This window comes from Papaver somniferum, chromosome 10 (assembly GCF_003573695.1).
Source record: "Papaver somniferum cultivar HN1 chromosome 10, ASM357369v1, whole genome shotgun sequence".
NCBI classification, from domain to species: Eukaryota; Viridiplantae; Streptophyta; class Magnoliopsida; order Ranunculales; family Papaveraceae; genus Papaver; species Papaver somniferum.
In genome coordinates, this window is record NC_039367.1 from 57,049,293 (window position 1) to 57,076,985 (window position 27,693).

At 37.1% G+C, this 27,693-nt stretch overlaps 3 protein-coding genes across 4 annotated transcripts; 1 reads left to right on the forward strand and 2 right to left on the reverse strand.

The window, feature by feature from the left end:
* The first annotated feature begins 11,722 nt into the window (after positions 1-11,722).
* Positions 11,723-14,050, forward strand: LOC113317409 (transcription factor ILR3-like). The gene is made up of 5 exons (XM_026565524.1): positions 11,723-11,972; positions 12,757-12,819; positions 12,925-13,005; positions 13,096-13,258; positions 13,487-14,050. The coding sequence occupies exons 1-5, from the start codon at positions 11,851-11,853 to the stop codon at positions 13,754-13,756; spliced, it is 699 nt and encodes a 232-aa protein (XP_026421309.1). The 5' UTR covers positions 11,723-11,850; the 3' UTR covers positions 13,757-14,050.
* A 147-nt stretch (positions 14,051-14,197) lies between these two features.
* LOC113317406 (cysteine-rich receptor-like protein kinase 7) lies at positions 14,198-17,761 on the reverse strand. The gene is made up of 7 exons (XM_026565522.1): positions 16,668-17,761; positions 16,147-16,290; positions 15,833-15,954; positions 15,541-15,751; positions 15,181-15,418; positions 14,932-15,082; positions 14,198-14,818 (listed from the first exon to the last, which is right to left on the reverse strand). Exons 1-7 carry the CDS (start codon positions 17,503-17,505, stop codon positions 14,489-14,491), a joined length of 2,034 nt encoding a protein of 677 aa, XP_026421307.1. The 5' UTR covers positions 17,506-17,761; the 3' UTR covers positions 14,198-14,488.
* A 2,282-nt stretch (positions 17,762-20,043) lies between these two features.
* On the reverse strand, positions 20,044-22,733 carry LOC113317408 (cysteine-rich repeat secretory protein 38-like). 2 transcript variants are annotated; one of them, XR_003343513.1, is made up of 3 exons: positions 21,872-22,733; positions 20,572-20,674; positions 20,044-20,370 (listed from the first exon to the last, which is right to left on the reverse strand). XR_003343513.1 is itself a non-coding variant. In XM_026565523.1 (2 exons), the coding sequence occupies exons 1-2, from the start codon at positions 22,707-22,709 to the stop codon at positions 20,342-20,344; spliced, it is 867 nt and encodes a 288-aa protein (XP_026421308.1). In that variant the 5' UTR covers positions 22,710-22,733; the 3' UTR covers positions 20,044-20,341. The 2 variants fall into 2 exon arrangements, 1 of the variants encoding a protein (XP_026421308.1); XM_026565523.1 differs by lacking the exon at positions 20,572-20,674.
* Positions 22,734-27,693: the final 4,960 nt, after the last annotated feature.

The following is a 27,693-nucleotide window of genomic DNA, read 5'->3' on the forward strand; positions in this document are numbered from 1 at the left end:
TGTGAGAGTTTTGTCCGGAGACTTACACATTTCATCTCCCCTTTGACGAGATGGCAATCACTCCAGATGATGCACAAAAGATTAGTGGTCTTAGAATGCATGGAAAAAATGTTTACTCAGCGGTTTATGAAATGACTTGGGATGAGTTGTATGTACTTGCTGAGGAAACTCTTGGTTGGCCAAAAGATAAAATAGAATTGGAGTTTGCCTGCGCTGCTAAAGAGGTGAAGTTTGTGGATTCTAGCACAAAGAAGTTGAAGAAAATCAAGTTCACTGCTTTGAAAAAGTGTTTTGGAGACTCAAATGAGAAAATTTCAAAGGGGGAGTTGGTTATGGACGAGGTCACAGCTATGCGCACTGCTACCGCGTATTTGTTGCATACTTTAGGAAGTGTTATATTTCCCGATAATAGTGGGAACAAGGTTAATGCTCAATACCTTCAATTGTTAAAGGATTTGAAAAGCTGCCACAAGTACTCTTGGGGAACCGCGACCCTTTCTTTCCTATTCGAGCAACTTGGAACTAGCGTCTAGGTTAACAAGTAGAAACATTTGAGGTTATTTCACAATGCTTCAAGTAAGTTTACACATTGTAGTTTCATTTTCAAGAAAAAACTCGGCTTTCAATTTTGGTTTATTTTACGCCGAACCTACTTTTCTGTAGGTTCGGCTGTTTCGATTTCAATATCCTGAGACGAACTTGTAGGAGTTTGGCTTTAAACCTTGTTTTGTACATAAGCCGAACTTGCTTCTGTTTCCCCAAGTTGACAACCTCCATGATCCAATTCTACTGATCCTAATAATTAAGTTTTGTGTTTTGTTTTCAATATTGTTGGTGTAGGTATGGATATATGACCATTTCCTGGATTTGAATTTAGTCAAGGAAGATGACAAATGGGTAGATACATTCCCTACCTCGGCCAAATGGAGTTTCAAGGAAAATAAGAAGAGGAATAAAAAGGAAATCTTGATAGCTTTGAGAGAAAACTTAGACTCTTTGACTGCTAAACAAGTTGTATTTCAACCATACAAAAAGGATGAAGAAGATGATGATGTTGTTGAGGATGAAGATATGTCGTTGGGGATGTACTATGGGCCATTGTTTTATCCCGAAGGCTTTATAATCCCCGTCGAGTACTCCGTCAATATGGATTTATCCAAACGATTCTGGTGCTAGAGGAATCAAAGTTCAAGTTGTTTCCCAAGGGTTCTAAGGGAACAAAGAGTACGGAAAGTTCATGGAATGCCGAATATGATCCCGATCCTACCATTGATTGTTGGGATAAATTGGAAGATAACAAATTAAGTTGGGTTGGCTTAGAAGATTTGCGTGACGATCCTTGTGAAGTTGACCCGGCTTATATAGATTGGTATAACCAAATTTCACATCCCTTAATCATTAATAGGGAAAGTCAAGCTTTGGCAGATGGTAAGAGGGGAAAGCGAACACAAAAGGAAATGGAGCCGAAGACGAGGAAGAACACAAAGGGCATGGTTGAAGATGTTTCAAAGTCTTACCGAACTATGGTATATTGAGTGCATACTTTTAAATTTGTTTTCAATATTTTTGTCTATTGTTGCTTATATATTTTAACTAAATTTTATCAGATGGCTGGGGGTAACGACGTGTTGAAGGCTATGAAGAAGAAAATTGATTGCAATGTGGATATGGCGGTGGAAGAGAAAGAATATATGCACAACCGTTGGGTTGGAGTAATCAACAAAGGTGAAGGTGAGAGTGGAAGTGGAAGTGGTGCTAGAAAAGGTCGTGGTGGTGGAAAACGTTGTGGTGCTCAATAGATGATTATGTTCAAATTGAAGTACACTAGGTTTTTATGGTTTGGTTTTTAAGTAATGTTTGATTTTAGCACAATTTTATTTACTTGAAGAAAACAATGTTATGTGTTTGGTTTTCGGTACAATGTTTTGATGTTTAACTACAATGTTATGCTTTATGTTTAAGTGAAATGCTATGCTTTTTGTCTAATGTTATTTTTATGTTTAATTTACAGTATAAAGTTCGGCATATAAATATGTAATACGTATTAGCCGAACCTTTCACAATTTTCTAAGTAAAAATCTCGTCTTATAAGTGTTTAACGCGTATAAGCCGAACCTTACACTGTAACATTCGACTGCTCTCTTATTGTTAAGTTCGGCACAAACTTCCATCTTAGTTTAGAGCCGAACCAAATTGCTGGCACTCGATAATTACCAAAGGAATCCTGTTCGGCTAAAACAGAGATTTTATAAAGAGCCGAACTATTTGCCAATATTAGAATATTTTAGAATCTTGTAAATTACTATACTAACCTTAAGTTGATATAAAAGCAAAATTGTTCTTTTGGGTCAAAGCATAAGGAACATCAAGAGAAACTTTTCGGTTCCTCTCCTCTTCTCTTCTTATCTCTTCATACTTCATCGCCGAAATTGATCGTCGATTAAACACAACTATAAAATGGCTCGTGAAAAAAAAAAGCAATTGGTAGGCGGTCCGAATCTTCTTCTAATCCGTCAATTGAAGACCAACAACCGTTAGAAGGAGTTGAAACTGAAATTGACAAAGAAGTTCAATCAAGTGAAGAAGAAACCCCGGAAATGAGGATTAGAAGGTATGTTATACAAACCCAACCATGTAATTTGTTGATTAATGCATTTTATTCTATTGTTAGATTAGGTTTAATTGAAAAAACCTAGGTTTTCGGAACACAGAGAAAGGTTCGGCTCATAGAGTGTAATTTATTAGCCGCCGAACCTTTAACCGAAGAACAGTTCGGCTAGTCGAGATAATCGCCGATCTTTTAGTTTCATTAGTTCGGTTGTTTCGTCCGGCGTTCGTATACGCCGAACTTAGTTCTGTAACCTATTTTTTAAGGATATGCTGTGTATTCTGTAGGATTATAATTATTTATGTTTTTGTACTATGTATAGGAACCAAAAGGGTAAAATGAAACACCGGGAAGATCAACCAGAAGTGGAAGATCAACTTGAAGTGGAAGAACAACAACAACCAGAGAAGCAAGATACTACACCTCGTGTGGTTGGGTTTTACATTCCTGATGATGATTATGTAATAGATCCAAGAGATGATGGTTTACCACACGGTCTTCCAGCCGACGGAGGCAAGGTGTTGATTGGTTACAGAGAGTCTTGGGCTAAGAGGATATATGAGACTCCTGACCATTGTCGTGCGGTCAGAGTTTTGAGACATCAAAGAGCTGCACATTGGGATTTGTTTAAAGAGGTTCCTGAGGTGATTGATATAGTGCAAGCCTCTGGTTTATGGCCTGCCATTAAATATGGTCATCAGGAATGTGATAGAGTAACAGCCTCCGCCTTTGCCGAGAGATTTTCTCCTGAGACTTACACATTTCATCTCCCCTTTGGCGAGATGATAATCACTCCTGACGACGCGAATAAGATTACGGGCCTTAGTGTCACCGGCGAAAGCGTGGATGCAGCGTTTTATAATATGAGTTGGGATGAGTTGTATAAGTTGGCGAAGGAAACTCTAGGTTGGCCAAGATCGATAACCGAACTAGAGTTTTGTTGTTCTGTGAGAGATGTCACTTCTACCCATAATGATAAAGGTGCAGCCTACAAGAAAAACAAGAAGTTCAAGTTGTTGAGGTTGAAAACCTATTTTGAGAAAACAACGGAGAGGGTTAAAGATGGAAAGCTGGTGATGACTGAGGAGTTAGTGAAACAAACTGCAACAACATATATGTTGTACAGTCTTGGAAGAGATATCTTTCCAGACACTTCTGGGAACAAGGTGAGTGCTCAATATCTCCAATTTTTCAAGGATGTTCACTCGGTTAATAATTATGCTTGGGGGACATCGTCACTTGCCTACCTACTCAATCAACTCGCACAAGCATCTAGGTTGGCAAGTACAAACATTGGAGGAAATTTCACTATGCTTCAGGTAATAATCTTCATTAAATTTGATTTTGTTGTTCAAATTATTCTTATTTAAAAAAAATGTTGGTTGTTCAGTGCAAAGTTCGGCTTAAAACCATGCATATGTGTAAGCCGATCTTTCGGCTGTATAGGTTCGACATGTTAGCTAATTTTCATTGTCTGCCGAACTTTACACTTTGAAGAGGATATTTTGAGAAATCTTCAATTATTTATGTAGGTGTGGGTATATGACCATTTCCCGAAATTGAAATTGGCCAAAGTATATGCAAATTGGGATAAAACAACGCCAACATCGAATCGATATGATATGGAAGCCAAGAAAGAAAGAAATAAGAAAGATGTCTTTATTAATCTGAGAGAGAAATTAGACTCTTTGGATGGGAGTGACGTCGTATTTGACCCATATTTGAGAGATGTTCAAGAAGATTATGTTGTTCAAGATAATTTTGTGCCGATAGATATGTACTATGGACCTTTATTTTATCCGAGTGGTTCTGTAATATATGATCCTCGTCGCGTTCTACGTCAGTTAGGATCTGTCCAAACGCTCCCAGTAGTTAACGACAAGTTCAGGTTGTTTCCATTGGGTACCAATGGGACTAAAAGCACCACCTCTTCGTGGTGCCCCAAATATGATCCAGAACCAGCCTTAGAGTACTGGAGAAGGTTGGATGCCAACAGGTTAAATATGAACCACTTGCATATTTTGGGTGGCGGTCCTCCACAAGTTGATCCAGGATATATGGATTTGTATAATGAAATTTCACATCCGCTTATTATCAATAGAGCAAGTCAAGTTGTAGCTGACAAGGAGAAGGCAAAGGTTGCCAAAAAGAAGTCCAAGGCCATTGACATTCAAAAGGCATATAAAACAATGGTAAGCGATGTCTTCAGTTTTTACTTGTTTAAGTATTACTTCTGAAATATTAAAGTTCTTCGACCTTTAAATGTAACCAGGTTGCTGCGGGTAAGGAGTTGTTGAGAAATTTGAAGAAAAGAATTTCTTGCAAAACTAAGATGACGGTGGAGGAGCAACAAGATTGGTACGGACAGTGGGATGCAGTCATAAACAAAGGGAAATGACCCAATAAACCAGCAAAAATGCCGACGAGCAAGAGGCCACGGCAAGAAGGTGAAGGCTCAAGTCAAGCTGCTAGGGGCGGGCCAACTGGTGAAGAGGACGACAATGTACGTCCTAAAGTGAAAAGAGGTCGTGGTCAGTGAACTATAAGTTCGGATGTGTCGTGAAGTATACTTAGTTTGTTATCTTTTGTTATGAGTCGTGAAGTACAATTAGTTTGTTATGTTTTGTTAAATACACTTGTTTGGTTTAGTACCTTGAATCACTTGTTTTAATGTAGTTTTCAATGGTTTTATATGTTTGGTTCTAATGTTTGGTGGTCTGTGAAACAACTTAAAGGAACATGGTTCGGCTCAAACTACAATTGTCGTAGTTGGAGAACCCGTTTCCTTTGAATAAAATTTTGATTTACACATTTGGTTCGGCTCATTTACCAGACACGAATAAGCCGAACCTTAAGTTCAACAGGTTCGGTTCATAAGGAAATCGTTAATATGAGTCGAACATTACACTGTCTTCTGTAAAAAATAGATCCGTTGTGACTTTTTCTATATATTGTGTTCTATTCATAGCATTGGGTTTGCTTAACTCATTGTTTCCGTCTATACTAATTCATGGAACCATTCACAGTAGAAGATGATAAGTTGCTTGTTAGAGCTTTCATTCGGACTTATCGTATTTATGGTGAACATCCTGATGTGCAATATTCGATGTTTTGGAAAAAAGTTAAAGAATTCCATTTTCGGTTAGATGGAAATCCTAAACATCGTACGCGTTCGGAATTAGCCGAAAGATTTCGACAAATCCGTTATATGATGAAAGATTATATCAGAGTATTAGGATGGGTTAATCAATATCATCCCAGCGAAACTAATGAAGAAAAAGTGAGTAATCCAAAATCTTAATGTTCCATTTGTTTAAGTTTTCTTTTTATAAAACTAACTTCTCATTCATTTTATTTAGGAAGCTAGAATTCAAAGCTTTTGGGCTATACGCCATGGAGGAAGAAGATACGAGCTCGGAATATGTTACATATGGCTGAAGAGAAGAATTCCGAGATTTATTAGAGACCTTTGCGCCGAGATACACTAGATGGTCGAAAAAATTTCAGGTTCGGCTTTGAAATGAAAATGTTTGTTTGCCGAACCCCTATTGTTTTTCAAATTTTAAAAATAGCCGTTGGAGATGGTACGTTAACTGTAGTTCGGCTTGTAATATAAAAGTCGTATTAGACGAACCATATAGGTTTAAACAACATTTGAAAATATAGCCGTTACAATAGTACAATATATTTTTGTATATATAGCCACATATGAAATCTCATTATGAAAGCACAAAATGGCAACCTCTAGTCCTAAGTATACTCTAGAAAGAAGATTTGTGTCTTTGCAAACATTATGTAACGTACTATCCGGAGAAGGGTGCCGAGCGACGGGTAAAGGGTCTAATGAGTATGTACTACTTGGTCAGAATTCATGAAGCCTTCACCAATGAAACAGGTAATCCTAACAACCGTGATAGGGCATCATTGTTTTGTCGAATCGAAACAATTAAAAATAAAGTTAGGGACTTCATAGCTATGATTCGGATTGTCAATCGATATTGGCTTAAAGGTGAAACAAATGATGAGATTTTTGTTCGAGCTCTACAGGAATGGCGTAGATGGAAAGGAAAAAAAATTCAAATACCAAGCTCACTACAACATCCTTAGGAAGTTTGTCATCACTCGTTTTGGTTATTAAAATCTTATAATTTTTACTTTGTAATGGTTAGTGATTTTATAATGGTTAATTTGTAATGGTGATTTTATGATTTCAAACAATTTAGGTAATTTAATATTATTTGCAAGTTCAACTAATATGGTTCGGATACATAACTAAATTACATACAATCCGAACCATAACATATTTGAGATCTTCACATGATCGGCTTATTATTGAATATAACGAATAAGCCGAACATTACAGTATGTTGCGCAAATGTGCTTCAGTGTAGTTCGGCACACAAAAAAACAAACTTGAAGCCGAACCATAGGACTTGGGAACCCAACAAAGGATCATCTCATTAGTTATATTTACTAATAAGCCGAACATTACACTGTATGTTGCGAAAATTTGCATCATGCTAGTTCGGCACATATCGATGGTCATCTTTAAGCCGAACCTGGAATTAGCATCATCCTTGTTGAAATTACAAGGATCGGCTCAAATATATATTTCTCTAGGTTAGCCGAACCATACACTAAAAGTTCTCTTTCTTCAAATCTTTGAACCAACAAACAGGTTAAAAAACCACAAAATATATTCATTTCATAAGATGCGCTTTAGGATACATTATATAGCATTCAATATCTGATATCAACCTAGGCATCCAATGAAATCAAAATGAAAAACATCTTACAACATCTTCTTCTTCATGTATTAGATTAACTACTAGGGTGATCCTAACCTTACAAAATCTTCTTCGTCATCTTCAAAAACATCTTCTTCATCATCCTCAAAAACATCTTCTTCATCCTCATCATCCATTAGACAAACTAGTCCGGGTGGAAGAGGTGGATGCAAAGTTCCCCAAATCTCCATCTCCGTAGCGTAATTTTCACATCAATCCATCGAGTAATTTTCTTTAAAAACAGGCCAAAAGGCTAAAGGGCACAGGGGAGGTATTGGGCAACCGGGTCTAAGCTTAAGACCGATATAATGGCAGCCTTGAACAAATGCAATAACAAGTCTTCTATCTTTCACACTCTCATTGCAAGGTTTTGTTGGCGGCGTGTAGATGTAACAACTTCCGGCCCTCGCAAAAGAATGAACAACACAATTAAAGGTCTCCGCGATTAAAAACCCACATATCGGCATTTGCATCCAATGATCTCTTGTGATCACAGCATCCCCATGTAAACGTCGTTCAAAACTAATGAACTCGTGTGCGACCCCGTGGTCTCCGCCACCTCGCATCATTGACTTGTATAAGTCCCTGTTTCGGCGTAGTGTTTGTAACAATCTTTGCCGAATATATTTTACTTCGTCCCCTTAGGCAACCGGATGGTTCCCATCTTTAAAAGGCCCTAGTTGTTCCGCGGCGACATGGAAACCACAATTGCCATTCCCTTCGACATCGTCCATGGATATAATAAACTCATGAATGGCTTCGGGTAGGTTATCCAAGTAGTTTCGGTAAATCATATTAGAAGGTCTTAAAAACTTCCCCGAACTATCTCTTTTAGGACCTTTCGTTCTACCTTCCACATATATGGTTTTCTTCTCCTTTTACTTGGGCACCGGAGGACATAGAGGACCACTATTCTTAACTTCTTTGTTACTTGTTCCACCTTTATCCTTGCTCGGTCGACCACGTTTCTTTGATAGCTTCACTTCATCCATCTTGTCTAACATCTCTATTTCCTTTTTCTCTTCTTCGTACTTTGCATCATGGTACTCGACCCCGCATGGATCCCTTGTGGTAGGTGTGGTTTTTTTTGGTAGTAAGAGCATACGCTCTTGCTCTCTGCTCTTTTCGGTTTTCTTTCGTGGGTGGCCTACCTTTTTGTGGCCCCTTTTCTGGTTCGAATATACCTTGTTGGGTGTGAGGATAGAGGATTGGCATCATATTGCCCCATAAGATTTGTTTTTGAGGTCGCAACATCCCAAGATACATTTCGGCCAACCTTTTGCCAAAGGTGTGTCCCAAATCTCTACATCATCGTCCTCGTCGGGCATATGATCATTACTCAATTGTTTCCAATGAGGATCAATATCCTCAAAAGGTATAAGACAATCCTTGTACCGAAGTAGTTCATGCCGACACGGAAGTCCCATGCTTTCCCTCATTTTACAAACACACTCTTCTTGGGAGTTAGCATTCATTTTCTCCATCAAATCCACTTCCTTCATTATAAGTTCAATGCACAAATGAGAGACCCTGTGGGTTAGTACCCGGAGCCACTTATCATCCGGGAATTCATCATGCTTCATCATTAGACTTTTTTCGAATAACGTTCCAAATCTTATAATGTCACTCATGAAATAGGCCTCTATTGCGTCAAACACTGTGACGAACGTGTCCACGCACCCAAATAGACTCCTCTTCAAACGATAGTGAGCCGACTCTACCATACTTGTAGCTTGGTTGTCGAAATGCTTGTGGCGGTTTTTAAATGCACTAACAAATCTATGTGCGTTGGTATCCAAGAATTGCTTGCGTAAATATGTAATGATTTTTGAGTATTTGGCGCCCCAATTCGCAATGAGCTTTGCAACATTTTCTTCATACGCTTCTTCGGTGATGGACCAAGTCAAATCTTCCCAATCATTGTCGAAACATGCCCACATCCTTTCATTAGCCTCATATGCTTTCCTGAATTCTTTCTTCTTCACTTCTCGTTCTCCATCCGGTAATGTAGCAATCTTATCTATCTCTTTCAACTTGAGCGGTTGGATTATCCCTTGGCATTTCTTCCTAACATTATTCCATACATGAAAGGTACAAAGAAATTTTTGCGCGTTCGGAAATACCTTCGTTATAGCAAACATCAATGCCGCCTATTGGTCGGTTACCATGAATTTTGGTAGAGCATCCTCCCGGAAGATTAACTTCACTTGTTCCAATGCCCATACATAGATTTCTTTCAACTCATCATGCAAAAAACAAAAAACAACGGTGAAAGGTGACTTGGTTGACGTATGACCAACAACGTTCATCAAGGGCATCTCATACTTATTGGTCTTGTAAGTGCAATCCAATATGAGAACTTTTGGGAAGCATAACGCCAACTTTACGCATTCCGGATGGGCAATAAAAAGGTGCGTCACATGGCCAAATTCATCCAATTTCTTTTGGAAAGCATAGTTCTTCTTTTGCGCCAACCACAATAATTGTTGCATCACCAACCTACCTTGCAAATCCTTTCTTCTCAAAGTACTTCTCGCATTATATATTTGTTGCAAAGTAGTCTTGTTATTCTTATCATCCGCCTTCAACTTGCTAAGAATTTTAGAGGGTGCCATACGTGCTCGTGTCATTTTATCTACCTCCGCATATTCATGACCTTTTAGTCTTCCGGATCTATAATATCCATGAAGATCCTTTGGACGTGGGTGGTTATGACGGCAATCCATATCTTCATTCATTTTGAAAACTTTTTCATTTATGTTCCACTTTAAGACGATCTTGAAAGGACAAATCTTCCTTGTTTTAGTCTTATATTTTTTCCCGGTCTTCCCAACATATGGCTTACCTTTTTTCTTCTTGCTTACTTTCTTCCCACCCCTCTCACAAACCATCTCAACCCACTCCTTTTTGCTTTGTCTACCTTTAACTAGGGCGCAATTGATTTTCCAAGCATGTTCCTCAACCCATTTAACAACTTCTTCTTTGGTTTTCCACGTCTACATATACACAAGTACAAAACTTAAGTTTTATTAATGATTTTGCATACAATAAACTTGAAAATTAATAAAAACATAAACTACGTTACCTACTAAGTCAGTTTGGAAGTGATCTTTAGTATCTTCATGAATGATATCAACAGGCGGTGGTTGATCCTCCATAGTTTCCATTTCAGGAACAATCTACAACAATATCGCACAGGTTTTGGGTCAGGTTCGGCTAACACGCAGTACTCTATGAAATACGATCTCACGGTTTGGCTAGTTCGTGTTTGATTTCCAAAGCCGAACCTATTCTTAAACATGGATTCGGCCTATTGGGCACTAATATTATAAGCCGAACCATAACACTTGAAATTTATAAAAACAAAAATTATGGTTCGGCCCGTGTAAGCCGAACATTACACTGTAACTCGTATAATTTTTTATATACGGTTCGGCTTATATTATCACATCGCATTAGAGCCGAACCATGAAAATTATTTGGCGCGAAAATAATTGAATGAAAGTTCGACGTATATATTTCTCAATCGTAGAAACCGAACTGTTCTTATTTTTGATGGTTCGGCATGCACATTATCTGTCGAACCTTACTTTGTTGCGCCGAACTAGTTGCAAAAATCATAACTTTTGGAGAAATAAAGCTACAAAACGTAAATTAAACAACTTCTATAACCATACCTGTGTATTATTAGCATTGGGTTCCTCATCCATGTACTCATCTTCGGGGTTTGGCTCCATAAAGGAATCATCTTGAGCTTGAGAAAAAGGTTGAGTTTGGGTAAAATCATTTTCAAAATCCATCAAATAAGCCATGTCTGGATCTCCATCATAATTGATATGTATTTTCATAGCTTTATGTGATAAAGATTCATCTTCCTCACTCGAATTTGTATCACACATCTCTCAATAATCACAAAGATCACAAAGAAAAAAAAAGTTTTTTTCCTCCTCTCTTTCTTTCCTCCTTCTTCTTTTTCTAAAAAAATAACTCACTAATCTTTAAAAAGAAAATTATGATCCTAAATTAACACTAACTAATCAGATTAACACTAATTAATCAGATTAACACTAATTTAACACAAATCTCATAAGAGTATTTTGGCATATATGAAAATAGGTTGGATAAGGGATAACCTAAAAATACTATTTCCAACCCCTTTTTCTCTTATTATGTATGCCTCCAAATTATGTTGTATGCTCCAAATTAGGGTTCATTCAAGAGTCAAGACTAATAGTTTTGGAGGTGGCCCTCGAATTAAAAGAGGGTGGCCCTCGAATGTTGGAAGCCCAAACCCAAAATTGAATAAATAAAATAAAAACCCAAAAAGCAACTCGTCATCATCCCCGAATGAGAATCTCCACGCAGCCATTAATTTCCCTCCGTTAACATAATCCCTAAAATTCATCTTCATTCCTAGGAACCTCTTTTTATGATCTTTAATCTATATCGAAGAAGATGGTTTCTCCTGAAAATCCTGATTGGCTTCTTGATTACCCGTTAATAGCAGCAGACTTCCAAGCTCCAACCGATGGATTCAACTGGGCTTCACAACCTTTAAACGGTTCTAATCCTGTAAGGTTCGTTAATTCGATTAATCCTCTCAATTTTATTGTCTTTTATTTTTAGAATTTTTTTTCAAATTTGTTTGGAGAATATTTATTTTGTTAGGGTTATTGATTTTAGCTTTATGAAGTTCTAGATGTTCTTATTCAGTTACTGGTGTAGAATTGGTAAATATTTCCATTAGTTTAGGGAGATCCTATTAGAGTTACTAATCTGTAAAGTTGTGTGCATAGTTAGAAATTTGAGGGACTAAAAAAACTATGGTCACTTCAAAAGAAAGAAGGTTATCCTTACGTTCTCGGAAATTCAGAGCTCATTTGGAGAGATTCCTAATCAACTCCGTATGATCGTTTCTTGTTCTGTTGATCAATTTTCCACGAGAGGGATTTGAGAATCTTCGCAGACGCTTAAGAGGAACGAGGAAAGTGTGTGTGTGTGTGTTCATGAGATGAGAGTTATTCTGCCATTGGTCTATAGGAGACCAGGAGTTGTGGTGTTGTACTGTTGTAGATGAGATTTTTTATTTGGTTAGCTAAGTAAGAGTCATTATTGTGCTTTTGTTAGGAGATTGTAGCCATCTATTCTGAAGTGTACTCTTGTTTGCTAAGTTTCATTTGCCTTATAGTTTGTCTTTTTCATGCTTCTGAAGAAGAATATTGTTGAGAAACAGGGAAAAGGGTGTACTTTGATGCTGAGTTTGCAATTGTCTTACAATTTGCAAGACTTTTGGTTCATTATAGGGTATCTATGTACTTTTACTTTTTGTGGCAATGTTAACTTGTTCTTGTGTCTTCGCAGTGTCGAAATTGATGACTTCTTTGGGGATTCTGTTGCAGTTAAGGAAACAGGCTCCCGGAAACGGTAGTTCTTCTCATAAGTAGCCATACCAATATTTTGATAGAAAAAGAAAAATATTCATTATAGGAGGATTTCTTTGATTAAAGGTTCTTGAAAATTTTGTTACAGGGTGAGGTCTGATTCATGTACGTCAGCATCTAGCTCTAAAGCATGTAGAGAGAAAATGAGGAGAGATAGACTGAACGATAGGTACATATTCTGTTTATGTCTATCTTTATTCAATTAAACCAAAAAAAAAAAACAGATACATCACTGACATCAGTTTTGAAAAATCACAAGATTCGTGGAATTGGGTTCCATCCTGGATCCTGGGAGGCCTCCAAAATTGGATAAGGCTGCTATATTGAGTGATGCTGTACGAATGGTGACTCAGCTAAAGAGTGAAACCCAGAAACTCAAGGAGTCTAATGAGAGTCTCCAGGAGAAGATCAAGGAGTTGAAGGTGAGATCCATATTTCTTAGTTGGTTATTCCCAATTAATTTGGTGGAAGAAACTCGTTAGTAATTTCCATTGACAAAAGTTCGTCAGCACCAAGGTCCTAACCTATAGAAAGTTTACCTGTTTTTACTTAAATTTTGTTTGATTCCCTTGTGGCCTGAGAAGTGAGAACAGATCAAGATAGCCTCTTGATTATATCCTAATGATGAAAGAGATTGTTTATCTGTACAGGTCGAGAAGAACGAACTTCGTGATGAAAAACAGAGGCTAAAGTCAGAGAAAGAAAACCTAGAGCAGCAACTTAAAGCCACTTGTGCTCCACCAGCTGGTTTCATGCCTCACCCTTCTGCCATCCCTGCTGCTTTCACTATGCAAGCCCAAGCTGCAGGCGACAAGCTGATGCCATTCATGGGCTACCCTGGTGTTGCCATGTGGCAATTCATGCCACCTGGTGCAGTCGATATTTCTCAGGATCATTTGCAACGTCCCCCAGTTGCCTAAGTTGGAGAGGAGACTTCATTTTTTCAATCAGCTGAAGTTGATACTTCTCAGGATCACGTACTTTTCAGGATCACGTCCTTTGTCCCCCAGTTGCCTAAGTTGGAAGGAGACTTCATTATTTCAGTGTGAAGAAAATGGCCTTCCCTTATTTATTTTTCTGCTATTTTAGTCGACTATTATTGAAGAAAACTCAATTAGGTTGACTGTTAATTGGAAGCTGAGAGAACTCATGGACTGCTTAACTTGTAAATGAAATAGGCAAATCTAGTAATTTATGATCTGATTTCTTCATCATCTGCTTCTTAGTTTTATTCAGCAAGGCAAATCTAGAAATATCAACTTCTCTTTCAAGGAAAGTCTAGTAATGTGTCGGTGGCCTTTCTTTTGCCGAATGTTAAAAAAGTCTAGCTCCTACTCAAAACGAAAAGGAAAGATAATTGGGTTATCAGGTAACTGTATGCATTTGCTTTTGTAGTTAGTAGTTACCATCCACTGTATTACTTTTAAACCCCGTTGGCGTTTCTGTAATGGTATTCAGTTTGCATCTAATTATGGGGCAGAGAGAGACAGTTATTACCTGAAGGACTTATTTCATTACTGTTTCTTGTGAAGGTCTTTGTTTACATAAGAATCTAATTATGGGAAACAGTAATAGCACCCCACTAGAACTGTATAGGAGTGTTTAGAATATCAAATCTGCAGCAGAATTTCTATGGACCAGTAAATGAGATGTCATGAAGATTGGTTTGATATGCTGCTTTGATAAGTAAACTGCCAAGAACTTTCTGATTTACTTGCATTTGTTGATGTGTCACTCTCTGGAAACCTGTTTAATTGTATGCGGCTATGACTAAAAACTGCAGGTCGTGGTAACGATTGGGGGATGGTAGCATCATTCGCGAGCATTTGAGCAACCTTCGCCATGGTGGGTCTCTCAATTACATCTTGAACGGATAACAACCCCACCTGTATGCACTTCTTAACTTCATTTTCTGAATACTTCTCTCTTAATGTTTGGTCCATCAACTCTAAAGCTGTTCCTTCTTCCCAATGTCTCCATACCTGGAAGGAACGCCAAAGATTTAAAGTTCGTGGAAGTTAGTCGAATCACCTTAAAAGCCTTTGTTACATGTTAACTGATCAATAAAGGAATTAACCATTAACATTAGACTCACATAGGTTAGAAGGTACTCGGAGCTCTCTGATTCGTAGAACTGATTGATCCTCCTGCCGGTTATTATCTCGAGTAGTAAGATACCAAAACTATATACATCTGATTTTGTCGAGAACTGCCCATGCAATACATATTCTGGTGCAATGTATCCGCTACATGTGTTATTTGAATGATTAGTAAGATACATTCAACGAGTTCCGTTATTCAGCTATATCGAAATGAAGCGCATAAGAATTATCGTTATACTTACAATGTTCCCACAGCGCTACTGCTGTTTCCTTGAGTTAGGTCCAAGTCAAACAGCTTTGCCATACCAAAATCTGCAATTTTGGCGTTGTTCTCTTCATCTAACAACACATTGGCAGCTTTGAGATCTCTATGAATAATTCTTAACCGAGAATCTTCATGAAGATAGAGTAGGCCTTTAGCGATCCCTCCAATAATTTTATAACGTGTTTCCCAATTCAAATTTGCTGCTTTCGAGGGGTCTTACATAGTTGCAACATGTACAAAATCAAAATACCCAAGTTAGATAGAATCCAGAGCTGGATGGTTGATAAATTTGAAAGAGACAAATAGAACTCAAAATGAATGGAAAGAGGTTCCGAACCAAAAATAATTTGGTCGAGGCTTCCGTTGGGCACAAACTCATAGATAAGCAGCTTTTCTTCTCCCTCCAAGCAGAAACCAAGGAGTCTAACAAGATTCCTGTGTTGAAGCTTGACCAATAAACCAACCTCAGTCCTAAATTCTTTTTTACCCTGTTCAGAGTTGATAGATAGCCGCTTTACGGCTATTTCTTGTCCATTTGATAACGTACCCTGCAAACATATTAGTAGATGAGACTGTGTATATTGAAGTAAGATGTGTATTTGCCAATATTTTCAAAGTTTTTTTTGTACCTTGTAAACATAACCAAATCCTCCTTTCCCAAGCTTATTATCATTAGAGAAATTTCCAGTAGCAGCTTTTATTGTGTCTAAGTCAAACCGCAATGACTCTATCCTTGTAATGTCATCCATATCTGTAACCAAGGAAGATAATCAGTTCTAAATGCTAAAAAAAAACGGCTTAAGACTCTGATCTGAAACTAATATGAAGCATATTATTAGTTATTGCCCATACACCTGCACCTAAGAGTGCCATCACCTCAGCATAGTAGTTAGTCGTAATCCCCATCTAAGATTATAATGTATAGTCCAATATCAGTACTTACCATCAGGTTCATCAATCGAGTTGTAGGCCTTCTTCTTCTTCTTCAAATAGAAGTATACTAATGCTGTGGAGATGAGTACGAGAGCAATAGCTAAAGGAATGGCCACAATAAGAACTATATTGCTGGAGGACTTATTGTCTTTTTCTGCAACATAGAGAGGACTACTTGTCAGCAATATATATTCAAGAATGAGATAAATAAAAAAGGATAGCAGTTAACCTTAAGCACAACTTGGAATTATAGAAGAAAGAATCTTATGTTAGATGTGTAAACAATACATTTGGTGAACTATATTAGTAGTTTGTGCCAAAGTGAAAATGTACAAAGTGTTTAAAGCTTCATACTAACTCTAGTGTTAGCAAACTGCTATATCCTTGGATTGATTCTCATTACAAATCTCATGGATCATCTTATAGTTGTTAACAGTTTCCAAATTGAATCAAAAAAACAAAGATATAAAAAGTAAAGAGCGCATACAGTACCATATGGAAGAATAAATAACTTAAAACAGTTAAACTTACCAGTATCTCCTGTTGTTGCAGTCACATTTTGTTTTGGAGGAGGACTTGAAGGAAGGGGACCTGGATTAGTTTCTTGTTTGTAGTCAGAGAAAGGATACGGCTCATACCTTATATTACAACTAGGTTTAAGAACTATCCCACCTTTCCTCCCGTAACAACAATCACTGATATTACCAATTGCACTCATTAGGCAATCATTGCAGTCGCTTGTAGATATATCCGTAGTACATTGAACCAAGCCATAAATTTTATCTACTGAAGAATAATCTATTTCTCCAGTGGCAAAAAGTAAAGTCTCATTGTGGTTTTCATTTGTAGTAGCAATTCTTGCTAGACCTTTCATTAACTGTGCTGCAATATCGTTAAATACCTTCTGGTTGGTGTAACTCTCTCGGTTTTGCAAAGTGATCTCTGGCTTTTCCTCCATAACAGAAAATATATTTCTGTCTGAGTATCTTAGCATGCAGTAAGTGTAAAATGTAATGTACTCTTTCGTGTTTGGACAACGTTCTGTCAACTCTGAAATTGCAGTTTCCGCACAAATCCTGCAGGTTTTTTGTGTAATATCTCCTCTACAGAGTAAGATACCATATACTTTATCCAGGTTATTGCCAGTGCTGCTGTTGAAAAACTTTCGATCACTTGCCGTGATGTCGGAAGACAGAGAAGAGAGAACTTTGTCTAGATTCACCTGAAATTGGCTGGGATTTGTGTAATTATCTCCTAGACATTGGTACTGGGCTGCAAATGAGGGTTGTGCAGTTACTTTGTCGCTACTAATGTGTATCATGAGAATGATCACTGCAGAAGCGATCAGTCGGAAAATGTAAGAAGACATTTTTGTTTTTGCAGGTTTGATTGATAGACGAAAATAATTAAAATGAAGAATGAGTTACTTATCTGTAGTGAATATTCACAATAATTGGTATCACAAAACTTGGAGGAAGTATTGATGTGGTCTAAATCGGAGGTACTGCAGCGGTTCGAATCGTGGGGGTGAAAATGCTTTGCGGCTGGTTCCGGAAAAGATCATTTTAAATTAGGGTTTTCATAAGTATCTAATGGGCCCTCTATCTTAATGGGTAAATCTCAATTGTAATGTGCGTATCTCTGTAACCTGTTTTGAGGCATACTGAATTTTTTCGAGGCATACTTATTTATTATCCCATCTAGCATGGTTTTATAAGGAGTGTCTAAAGGTAGTGCAATTACCTATATATCCTTAAACAATCTAATTACTAGAGTGCCCTTATCCTCAAAAACCTAAAATCAAAATAACCTTTAAACTTAAACATCTTGGACTCCAATTCAATCAAGCAATCAATCAATCAAAGGAAACACGAATCGAAGTGAGCGATGTTGGATTGCGAAATCCAAATCTCAATTGTTCTTAGATGTATTTTAGAATGCATTTGTAACAAACCCATCTTGTTTTTGGTTGATTTTATTTTGTTTGATCGATAAAATATGATTTCAAAGATGAAATTAGGGTTTTCAGAAGATCCGTTCGGCTGATCTTGGAATATCAATTTTGAGCCGAACCTAGTATATGATTTAGAGAAATACTATGTTCGGCTAATGCGACTTTGCTAGATTTTGTTCGAATCAATCGAACCTAAATTCGTCAATTACAGAGTGAAGTTCGGCTGATAACTTGTCAGCCGAACCTTTGTTTTTCGAAAATACACCTAGGTTCGGCTAACAACGATTTTGTTCGAATCTGCCGAACCTAAGTTCGTGAGTTACAGAGTCAAGTTCGGCTGACAAGAACCTAAGTATATTTTCGAAACACAGAGGTTCGACTGACAAGTTATCAGCCGAACTGTTCATCTAGTCAGTAGATCTGGGTTTTAAAAATTCAATTTTCTGACAGATTTAACTTATAAAAAGGACATTAAACCTCGTATAAAAGTCTACCTCTGATTCGAATCACACATTTTGGTCACTTCTAATCACTAAAATCTTAAAACCCAATTTATTTATTTTCACTTCTTCTTCTTCCTCTTAAAAATTCCAGCTCACTCACATAAATTTGATTTCTCTTTAACATTAATAATTTAATTTTTAATCAATCTTTAAAATTCCTAACTAATCAAATCTAATCATAATCATTAACACTAATTATGCAAGGGTAGTTATGCCATTATCAAAAAGAATGGATAAGGGGAGATGTTGTTTTTTATTTAGTGACCCTATTTTGGCATTATTTAGTATGCCTCAAAAAAATCCAGTATGCCTCAAAACAGGTTTCTTATAGTTTCTAACTGGCTGGGCTTAGATGAGGATATCTCTTCGTGTTTTTGGGGGCTCTTTCTTTGTGTCCTTACTCTCTCGGTTGTGACTTGAGAGTAGCACCTCCACTTGTAATTTTTCTTTTGGGTCTGGTTGTAAAAAATTCTTATTTCTCTAAAATAATGTCTCTTTCACGATCAAAAAAAAAATATTCACAATAATCGGAGTTTGAACAAGTGGTTTGAAGTGATCCACGACCAAGAAATAAATATTTACGTCCTGATATTCTTAATTGAAGTACTTATTTAGAGTTAGATCTGAAGAACGTAAGGTGGGTGTTGGGTTTTCCAGACAGCAAACTGAATTGTCCTAAGGGAAGAGTCTCTGACTCTAACCTCAACGAACTAAACCCGCTAAAAAATTTCTATGATTTAGATTTTTATTGCTAATTCCAAAAAACCGCAGTAATATTTCCAACAATTTGAAGATTCTGAAGACAATTCAGTTGCTTCGAATTTTCGGTTTCTTAGGCTTAGTGCATGCATCTACGTCGATTTTGTGGAATGTTACAATTTGTGTACATCATCATCTAATCTTTGTGTGTGTCATGCATGTTATGAATTGACACTTCGACTTTCGGGTATATATCCCGGTTGTTGATAGTCACTTCACTAACTCTGATATAATTTGAATCTTAAAAGTCATGATTCAGTTTGAGGCACATCTTTTGAATTGGACATTATTTGAAAAGTATCTTGAAAGGCATGCTTCGAAATTTAAATTTGAAATTTTCGTCGAAATTAAATAAAACATTAGCATAATTAATTCCCAATTATAAGCATTAATTTCTGACCGTCTTGTTCGATTGGACCTTATCCCCTTAAGAGCATGTAACCCTTGAACTTTCCAGCCTTTAAATAAAAATTCTCCTTTTCAAAGAGAAAAAAACCTCTTTGCTGAGGTCTCTATATCACTGCTTTAGTGGTAAAGAACCTTTTTAATAAATTTTGCTCTTTCCTGTCAAAAAAAAAAAAAAAAAACCCTAGTTGATTTCGTCGAAGTTACACTATGTCCCATTCATTGTTTCATAACATTCGTGAATGATCATGACGCGTAGGGATAAAGTATGCAAATAATAATACTCTGACAAAACAAAACACCAAATTCAATCATTTTAAAAGCCATAGAAAAGCCTTATTAACACTCTCCAGAGCACGTATTACAGACACATACATATTCTGTGATGACTACTGGGGACGCAATGACGCATCTTAATAAATAAAAGCTAATTCACATATCATTATTTAGACTTGCCAGACATGCCTGAGTACTGTATTTGATGATTACACTCAAAGAAGGCAGTTGGGGATTGGAGTCTAATGAGGGCACTGGTTTCCTGTTGCGAGTACGAGAGTAACAACTAAAGGCATGATCAGAGTTAGTTAGTTGTTAAAGGTGTTCGTCCCCTTTCCTGCACACATATAACAAGAACAATAATCAGAACAAAAAAAATAATACTAAATTGTTTTTGCCAAATTTGGTTATAATTGAATCTCTGCAACTAGATTATAATGACCACTTTCAAAGGCTCATCATTCAGTTTCCAATGATGCATAATTCTAGAAGATTCATATCTGGCTAGTGCCTTTGTTGAGAACATATGCACATTTACCGTTTGTTGAATATTCTAATGACTCTGGGAAAGGAGGTGTTAAGCGTGGAGGAAAGGAAGCAGTGGAAGGAGCTGGTGAGTGATCAGCCTCGGTCTTTCGTTCCTGTTGAAAACTTTGATGAATTAACAGTAGTCCTTGTAACAAGTTCCTCCAATATAACGGTTTGAATCAATCAGGATCAGATGCGTTGTTCATATTAAAAAAGGCGGCACCAGGATTTTTTTGCACCATGGATTGGTTAGAATACCGCACCATACACTCGTCGTAATATATTATAGCATCTTTCTTGTTGGGACATTGTTTCGTGATTTCTTCTGCTGCAGTTGTCACACAACTCTGGCAGGCATCATTCGTTTGGTCTCCTCTACATAAGAAAAGACCATGAACTTTATCTAGGTTATTTCTAGTGGTCCTGTTAGAGAATCCATTGTTTACTGTAAGCACGGAGAGCAGGTTATTCAGATTGGCTTGAAATTTGGTTCCATTTGTGAAGTTACCTCCTTGACAGATTTGGTATATGTAACTAGGTGCAGCACTGATGGTTATAGCTGACTGTATAATCATGAGAGTTAGAGGGAGAAAGCAGAGGAATTGGGATGAACCCATTATTGTTTGTGGTTTCTAATTTGTCTTCTGAGTAGGTTCAGCTTTGATGTTGTGAAGGTGAAGATGAAGATGAAGATGAAGAAGAACAAGGTAGTAGTAAAATAGTGATTACTGAGTGGTGTTATGATAGGTTAAGTCAAGGTCAAGGTCAATGTACTAAATGCTGTTACGTGTCTGATCAGTCAGGGGTTTTCACACCCTTCTAGTTGGTTGCCACATGGGTTGAATTGTTGGGACTTATTTGATTTTGGCCAAACTGTTGATCTTTCTCACCTTTAATGACATCTGCGTGATGTACTATGTGGCTGTATAGACTTGACCAAGGTGCATGAGAGTTACTAGAAAGAAAAAGTGAAATGGGATTGGGAGTTTGGGACCAATTTCTGAATTCTTTCAAGTGTTTTATTATAAATGCATAAAGAAGGTGAACGAATCATCTTTTGAATGTCTAATCTTAACCTTTTATCTCTGAAGGTTCAAAATTTTAGTATATTGTTAGATAGAAGTATACTAATACTGTGGAGATGAGCACAACTTGGAATTGTAGAAGAATCTTAAGCTAGATGTGTAAACTATATAGTTTGTGGCCAAGTGTTTAAGGCTTCTTGTTAATTCTTGTGTTAGCAAACTGCTATATAAGAATACAATACTTATATATAAGAATTATAAATAACTTAAAACAGTTAGACTTACCAGTATCTCCTGTTGTTGCAGTCACATTTGGTTTTGGAGGAGGACTTGAAGGAAGGGGACCTGGACTAGTTTCTTGTTTGTAGTCAGAGAAAGGATACGGCTCATACCTTATATTACAACTAGGTTTAAGAACTATCCCACCTTTCCTCCCGTAACAACAATCACTGATATTACCAATTGCACTCATTAGGCAATCATTGCAGTCGCTTGTAGATATATCCGTAGTACATTGAACCAAGCCATAAATTTTATCTACTGAAGAATAATCTATTTCTCCAGTGGCAAAAAGTAAAGTCTCATTGTGGTTTTCATTTGTAGTAGCAATTCTTGCTAGACCTTTCATTAACTGTGCTGCAATATCGTTAAATACCTTCTGGTTGGTGTAACTCTCTCGGTTTTGCAAAGTGATCTCTGGCTTTTCCTCCATAACAGAAAATATATTTCTGTCTGAGTATCTTAGCATGCAGTAAGTGTAAAATGTAATGTACTCTTTCGTGTTTGGACAACGTTCTGTCAACTCTGAAATTGCAGTTTCCGCACAAATCCTGCAGGTTTTTTGTGTAATATCTCCTCTACAGAGTAAGATACCATATACTTTATCCAGGTTATTGCCAGTGCTGCTGTTGAAAAACTTTCGATCACTTGCCGTGATGTCGGAAGACAGAGAAGAGAGAACTTTGTTTAGATTCACCTGAAATTGGCTGGGATTTGTGTAATTATCTCCTAGACGTTGGTACTCGGTTGAAAATGAGGGTTGTGCAGTTACTTCGTCGCTACTAATGTGTATCATGAGAATGATCACTGCAGAAGCGATCAGTCGGAAAGTGTAAGAAGACATTTTTGTTTTTGCAGGTTTGATTGATAGACGAAGATATTTCCTCCTCCGTTACTTTTTAATAGGCCAGTTTTTATAAATAAATATTTCAAAAAATAGGCTAGTTTCCTAATTGGGAAAATCAAATGTTACTTAAATCTTTTGGGACCATTTTTCTTTTAACTTCTTTTGATGACAAGTGTTACGTGGACCATTTCACTTATTTTTTTGGCTGACAAGTGTCATGGGGACCATTTTACTTCACTTCTTTTATTGACAAGTGTCTAGAGGACCACTTTCAATAATTAGTTCTCTTAATTTTCTCAAAAAAAAAATTTTGTCTATTAAAAAGTAACGGAGGAAGTAATTAAAATGAAGAATGAGTTGCTTATCTATAGTGAATATTCACAATAATTGGAGTTTGAACAAGTGGTTTGGAGTGATCCACGACCAAGAAGTAGATATTTACTGATGTTCTTTTAATTGAAGCACTTACTTAGAGTTGGATTAGTCTACCTGAAGAACGTAAGGTGGGGTGTTGGCTTTCCCAGACAGCCGCCATACGGGCCCTTCATTTGCTTATGTCGATTTTGTGGAATAGACACTATGTTACAATTTCGTGTACATCATCATCTAATCTTTGTGTGTGTCGTGCATGTTCTGAATTGACACTTCGACTTTTACGTATATGCCCGGTTGTTGATTGTGTTACTTCCCTGACTCTGAAAAGTCTTGATTTAATTTGAATCTGAAAAGTCATGATTCCATTTGAGGCACATCTTTTCACTTGGATGTATTAGAAAAGAATCTTGAATGGTATGCCTCAAAAATTAATTTGAAATTTTCCTAGAAAGTTCGTCACTAGAGACCTCTTTGATTTGTCGAAGTTACACCATGTCTCATTCATTTTATAATTTTTCATAATATTCGTGTATGATCATGATGTGTCGGGGTATGGAATAAACTTAAATTCATAGAGTCATCCATGGTTTATCCATCAGTCTAAACACATAACAGTGTATGGACTGGATTCGTATGCGAGGACATATGAGCATCCCCTTGCTGGTTTCAGAGTATTTCAAAGACTAAAATGTTATGGTTCGTTTCCGAGTAATGAGTTTAAGGAGTCAGAAAAAGGTTTAAGCATGTTTTCATTTCTGGTTCTGAACTTTTGCTGGAAGTACCTTAAATTGAATACTCGTTGATTTTTTTTTTATTTTATTTTTTGATAAACAAGAAAACTTTTCATTAATGGAAATTAGAGGTTACAATGAGTTTTAAGATCGAGAATAAGAGAACACAAAGTAACAAGAACATACCGTAAGAGTAGAATACCGAGAAATATGAAAAAAAGAAAGAGAAGGATTACCGGAGTAAGACAAATACAAGTATGAATATGATCCGATTAAATCAGAGGAATACGTTTTTCTTGGAATTTAAATCCAACCATTTAGTTGTTTTTCTTTAGAAAGATATGCTTCTAAAATAGGAGTGATTTGCTCAAATCTCTTGTAACCAGTGATGAAGCTTCCGTCGTCAAAGAAATCACCGTTGAAGATTCCGTCGCCCCTCACCGTTGAAATCAAATTTTTTGATTTTTGAGCGATTGCATGTTACTAAAACCTAGTTTAGAAGATTGGGTTGATAGAAAAGTACCTGATTCGACCCATTTCCTCCTCTTGTGCGATCAAAGATGGTTCAACTTTCCCAACCGTTTTCTTGGTTTTGTTTCAAATTGCTTCAACAATTCCGGGATTATTCTCATTAGGAAATTTCCTATTAGTAGGATGCTTCACTCTTGTTTGTTTCGTCATTTTATAAAAGAAGAAAACGATTAATCGTATTTGGATCGTCGATGATCGACGATGTTTTGGTTTCAAAAAAATGAAAAAAGAGGGAGAAAAAGAGGAGAGAATCGGTTTATACAAATGAAGTTGAAACTGATTTTTAGTTTTAGATTTTATTATTAAGAGTTAATGGGGGTAAATTTGTAGTATTAATATTTTAAGAGGTTAAATTGGTAGCTTCAGCAAATTTAGACACCCCATAACCTTGTCCATTAGGTGGATGTGGAATCTGTAGGCCCAAATTAATCACAGTAGGCCCCAATTTATCTAGGTTTCTTTTGGTATCATTTTAGCTGTTGTTCTTGTCCAGTTTTATTTATGTTTCACTGGTACGACATTTTTATAACCCCTACTAGGCATTGCTCACCCCGTTTTGTTTTGTTTCCCCCACAGACTTTGAAGAGAGGTTAAGGCAGCAAGCTTAGGAAGAGCTTACGGCTAGGAGCTTTGAGCAAAAGTTGGTAGATTGATCGTATCTATAATATGTATATCACGGGGCTACTGGTGTTGCTGGGTTCGCTTACATTTTTCACTTTTTTTTATCCTCTGTAAATACTGCCCATGTTTTTCTGCATTTAGGTGTTGTTTTATTTGCGGCAAAAATAATACAATCTGTAAATGGGGGCACATAGTTATGACGTATAGGATGGGTCTGATTTTTGGGCGTACACACAACCAAGTTTTGGAAATTTCTTTTACCTCTTTTACTGTCTACTAATTAAGTTTTGTGCTCTGACTTGAAATGCGAACAAAGTAAGAACTTTGGTTTCTCCCAAACCCCTGAGCTAGCGGCAAATGGAAATCTAAGGTAATCCCTATCCTATCGTATTTGTGCTAATATCATTGCGTTTGTGCAGGATATTCACCTGAAGTAGCTCAGGCTTCTCCATTTTCTATCGTTCTCAAAAAAAAAAAAACCTTCATCTGTTCTAGTCTCTCTTCTTTTGATGTTTACAGTAACTGAAGTACCTTAATGAGGTAATGATACTTTTTACAAAACCCATCTGTTTTTACACATGCTTATCCCCAACCATAGCTTTCAAAGTGTACTTGCTACACTTCCCTCTAAGAGCTGTCCCTGTCCCTTACCCTTTCAAACCCTCAAACAACTCATAGCATTGATTATATCCCATTCTCATTCCAATTCCCCCGCTATGTGCGTAACCTCCCAACCACTTTCTGCCAATAGTTGTCCATTATGGTCAATACTTGGGTTAATGAAGTCTTCCTGTACATCCATCAGTTACTTTCAGTCAACATAGGCTTCCATTGGCTCTACTGGATTTTTTGGCTCTGGTTCTTTACCCTGGTAACCATGTTAGCTGTTTCATGGTGTAAAAAGATCAAAACTTTCATAACAAATTTACCCTCACTCTGCCTGAATTTTCCAGCAACTGTTCACACTATGAGTACAATAGAATCAACTGAAAACATGCTCAAAAAACTGGACATCAATAGAACATTCCATATGAAAGATGAAGAAGTAGATGAAAGTAGAGCTCAAGCCAATGTCCAAATAATTATAAAGATAAATTGTGATTTCAAGTTACATAAGGATAAAGCAGCAGAAATCATGCAACAAACCTGGAAACTAGAATACTTCCCAACAGGTACACTGGTCTTCAGAGGCAAGGAAAAGAATATTTTTGTTTTCAAGCTTCAATCTAGATCAGATGTCTTGTACGCACTATCTAAAAATCTTTGGGGTGTGGGGCCTTTTGTGATTGTGGTACAACAATACCTCTTTGGTGTTGCTCCAACATCAGTCAATATGGATATTGTTGCAATGTGGGATAAACTCATAGATCTCCCTCCAGAATATGAGACTGGACTGATTCCATTCAACATCGCAAACTCAATGGCTCCATGTCTCATGGTGGAAAAACTATCAAGAAGCTTACAAACCCTTTCCTGTCCTAGAGCTCTAGTTGAAATCAATGTCAACAACAGACTCTGGGATCATATTCCAGTCGACATGGGAAGAAAGGATCCTCTGATTGTTAAACTGTTTTTTGAGAAACTTCCTAAAGGATTCTGCAAATCATGTAGAATCATTGCACACTCAAAGAAAAATTGCTCTGCCACTAAACACTCAAAAAAGCCAGTCAAGGACATTATTATGGAAGAGCTAGAGGATAAAGAGGAGGATGAAGCTTTTGTAGAGGAACAAATGCAGGTTCTATCAAATGCAACTTACTCTGCAACATCTCAGTACTTGCAAAATCAGAATCAGTCCCGAATCATAGGAGAGACAAGCAGGACTAGTGAAACAGAGGAAGAGTCAACTGAAGCTGATATAGTGGGAGAAACACAAAGACTCAATATGACACCAAGATTTCGTTTTGGTGTTCTACACAAGGAGACACCTCTATCTGAAGGAGAAGACAGTTCACCAGCTTATAAACTTCAGAGAACAGGTCTTGAAAATGGAAGGAACTTTAAGAAGAGAGAAAGAAAAGCAAGCAGTTTCAGATTCAACCATGGACCACCAGAAATGGTTAACTTCTCCACACACCCAGACTCGGCTTTCAAAATTGTTGATCCTACAGTGTTTGTAGAACCACCTCCAGGTTTTGAAAGTTTCAAGAAGTATACCAACTCAACTAGAAGAGTTAGATTCGCGAAGGTGATACAGAGGGAAGTTACAACACCACTCCAGCAAACAAACAATCCAGGGAAAGACAAACCAAAGAATGGAGAAAGGAAGGTGGCTCTATGCCATGGAATGAAAGGAAAAACAACACTCACCATCAATGAAGAATCAGGAAAAAAGAGCTGCCAATTTGAAGCATATAAAAAGGATGGAACATCACGAGAAAAATCGATTCTGTCCAACATGGAAGCAGGGGAGATTGTTAAGCAAAACTACAAAGCAGTCCGATCTAAAAAGGGAAAAAGAAAGCTAACATCAAACAAAGAAGAACAACTGTGAAGATAGGCACTAGACTGATGAAGACAAATTATGAGAAGGCACTGATGAAATACATGCTACATAAAACAACACAAAGGCAGAAAAAACAAAGAGCAAAAACACAAAAAATGGACTTTCAGTTAACCCCAAACATCCAGCTACCCCATCAACTCTACTGCAAAGAAGCTAATGGTATTGAACTTGATCATAACCAAGAGAACTCAAACCAATCAAATCCCACAAACATACC

Coding starts and splice junctions, on each gene's coding strand:
- LOC113317406 (XM_026565522.1), bottom strand. CDS start 17,505: ATGTCTTCTTACATTTTCCGACTGATCGCTTCTGCAGTGATCATTCTC. Junction 15,955..16,146: donor CTCGATTGATGAACCTGATG/GTAAGTACTGAT, acceptor CCTTGGTTACAG/ATATGGATGACATTACAAGG. Junction 15,419..15,540: donor CCTCGACCAAATTATTTTTG/GTTCGGAACCTC, acceptor CAACTATGTAAG/ACCCCTCGAAAGCAGCAAAT.
- LOC113317409 (XM_026565524.1), top strand. CDS start 11,851: ATGGTTTCTCCTGAAAATCCTGATTGGCTTCTTGATTACCCGTTAATA. Junction 11,973..12,756: donor AACGGTTCTAATCCTGTAAG/GTTCGTTAATTC, acceptor GTGTCTTCGCAG/TGTCGAAATTGATGACTTCT. Junction 13,006..13,095: donor AGAGATAGACTGAACGATAG/GTACATATTCTG, acceptor AAAAATCACAAG/ATTCGTGGAATTGGGTTCCA.
- LOC113317408 (XM_026565523.1), bottom strand. CDS start 22,709: ATGTCTTCTTACACTTTCCGACTGATCGCTTCTGCAGTGATCATTCTC. Junction 20,371..21,871: donor TGCAACAACAGGAGATACTG/GTAAGTCTAACT, acceptor ATATGTGTGCAG/GAAAGGGGACGAACACCTTT.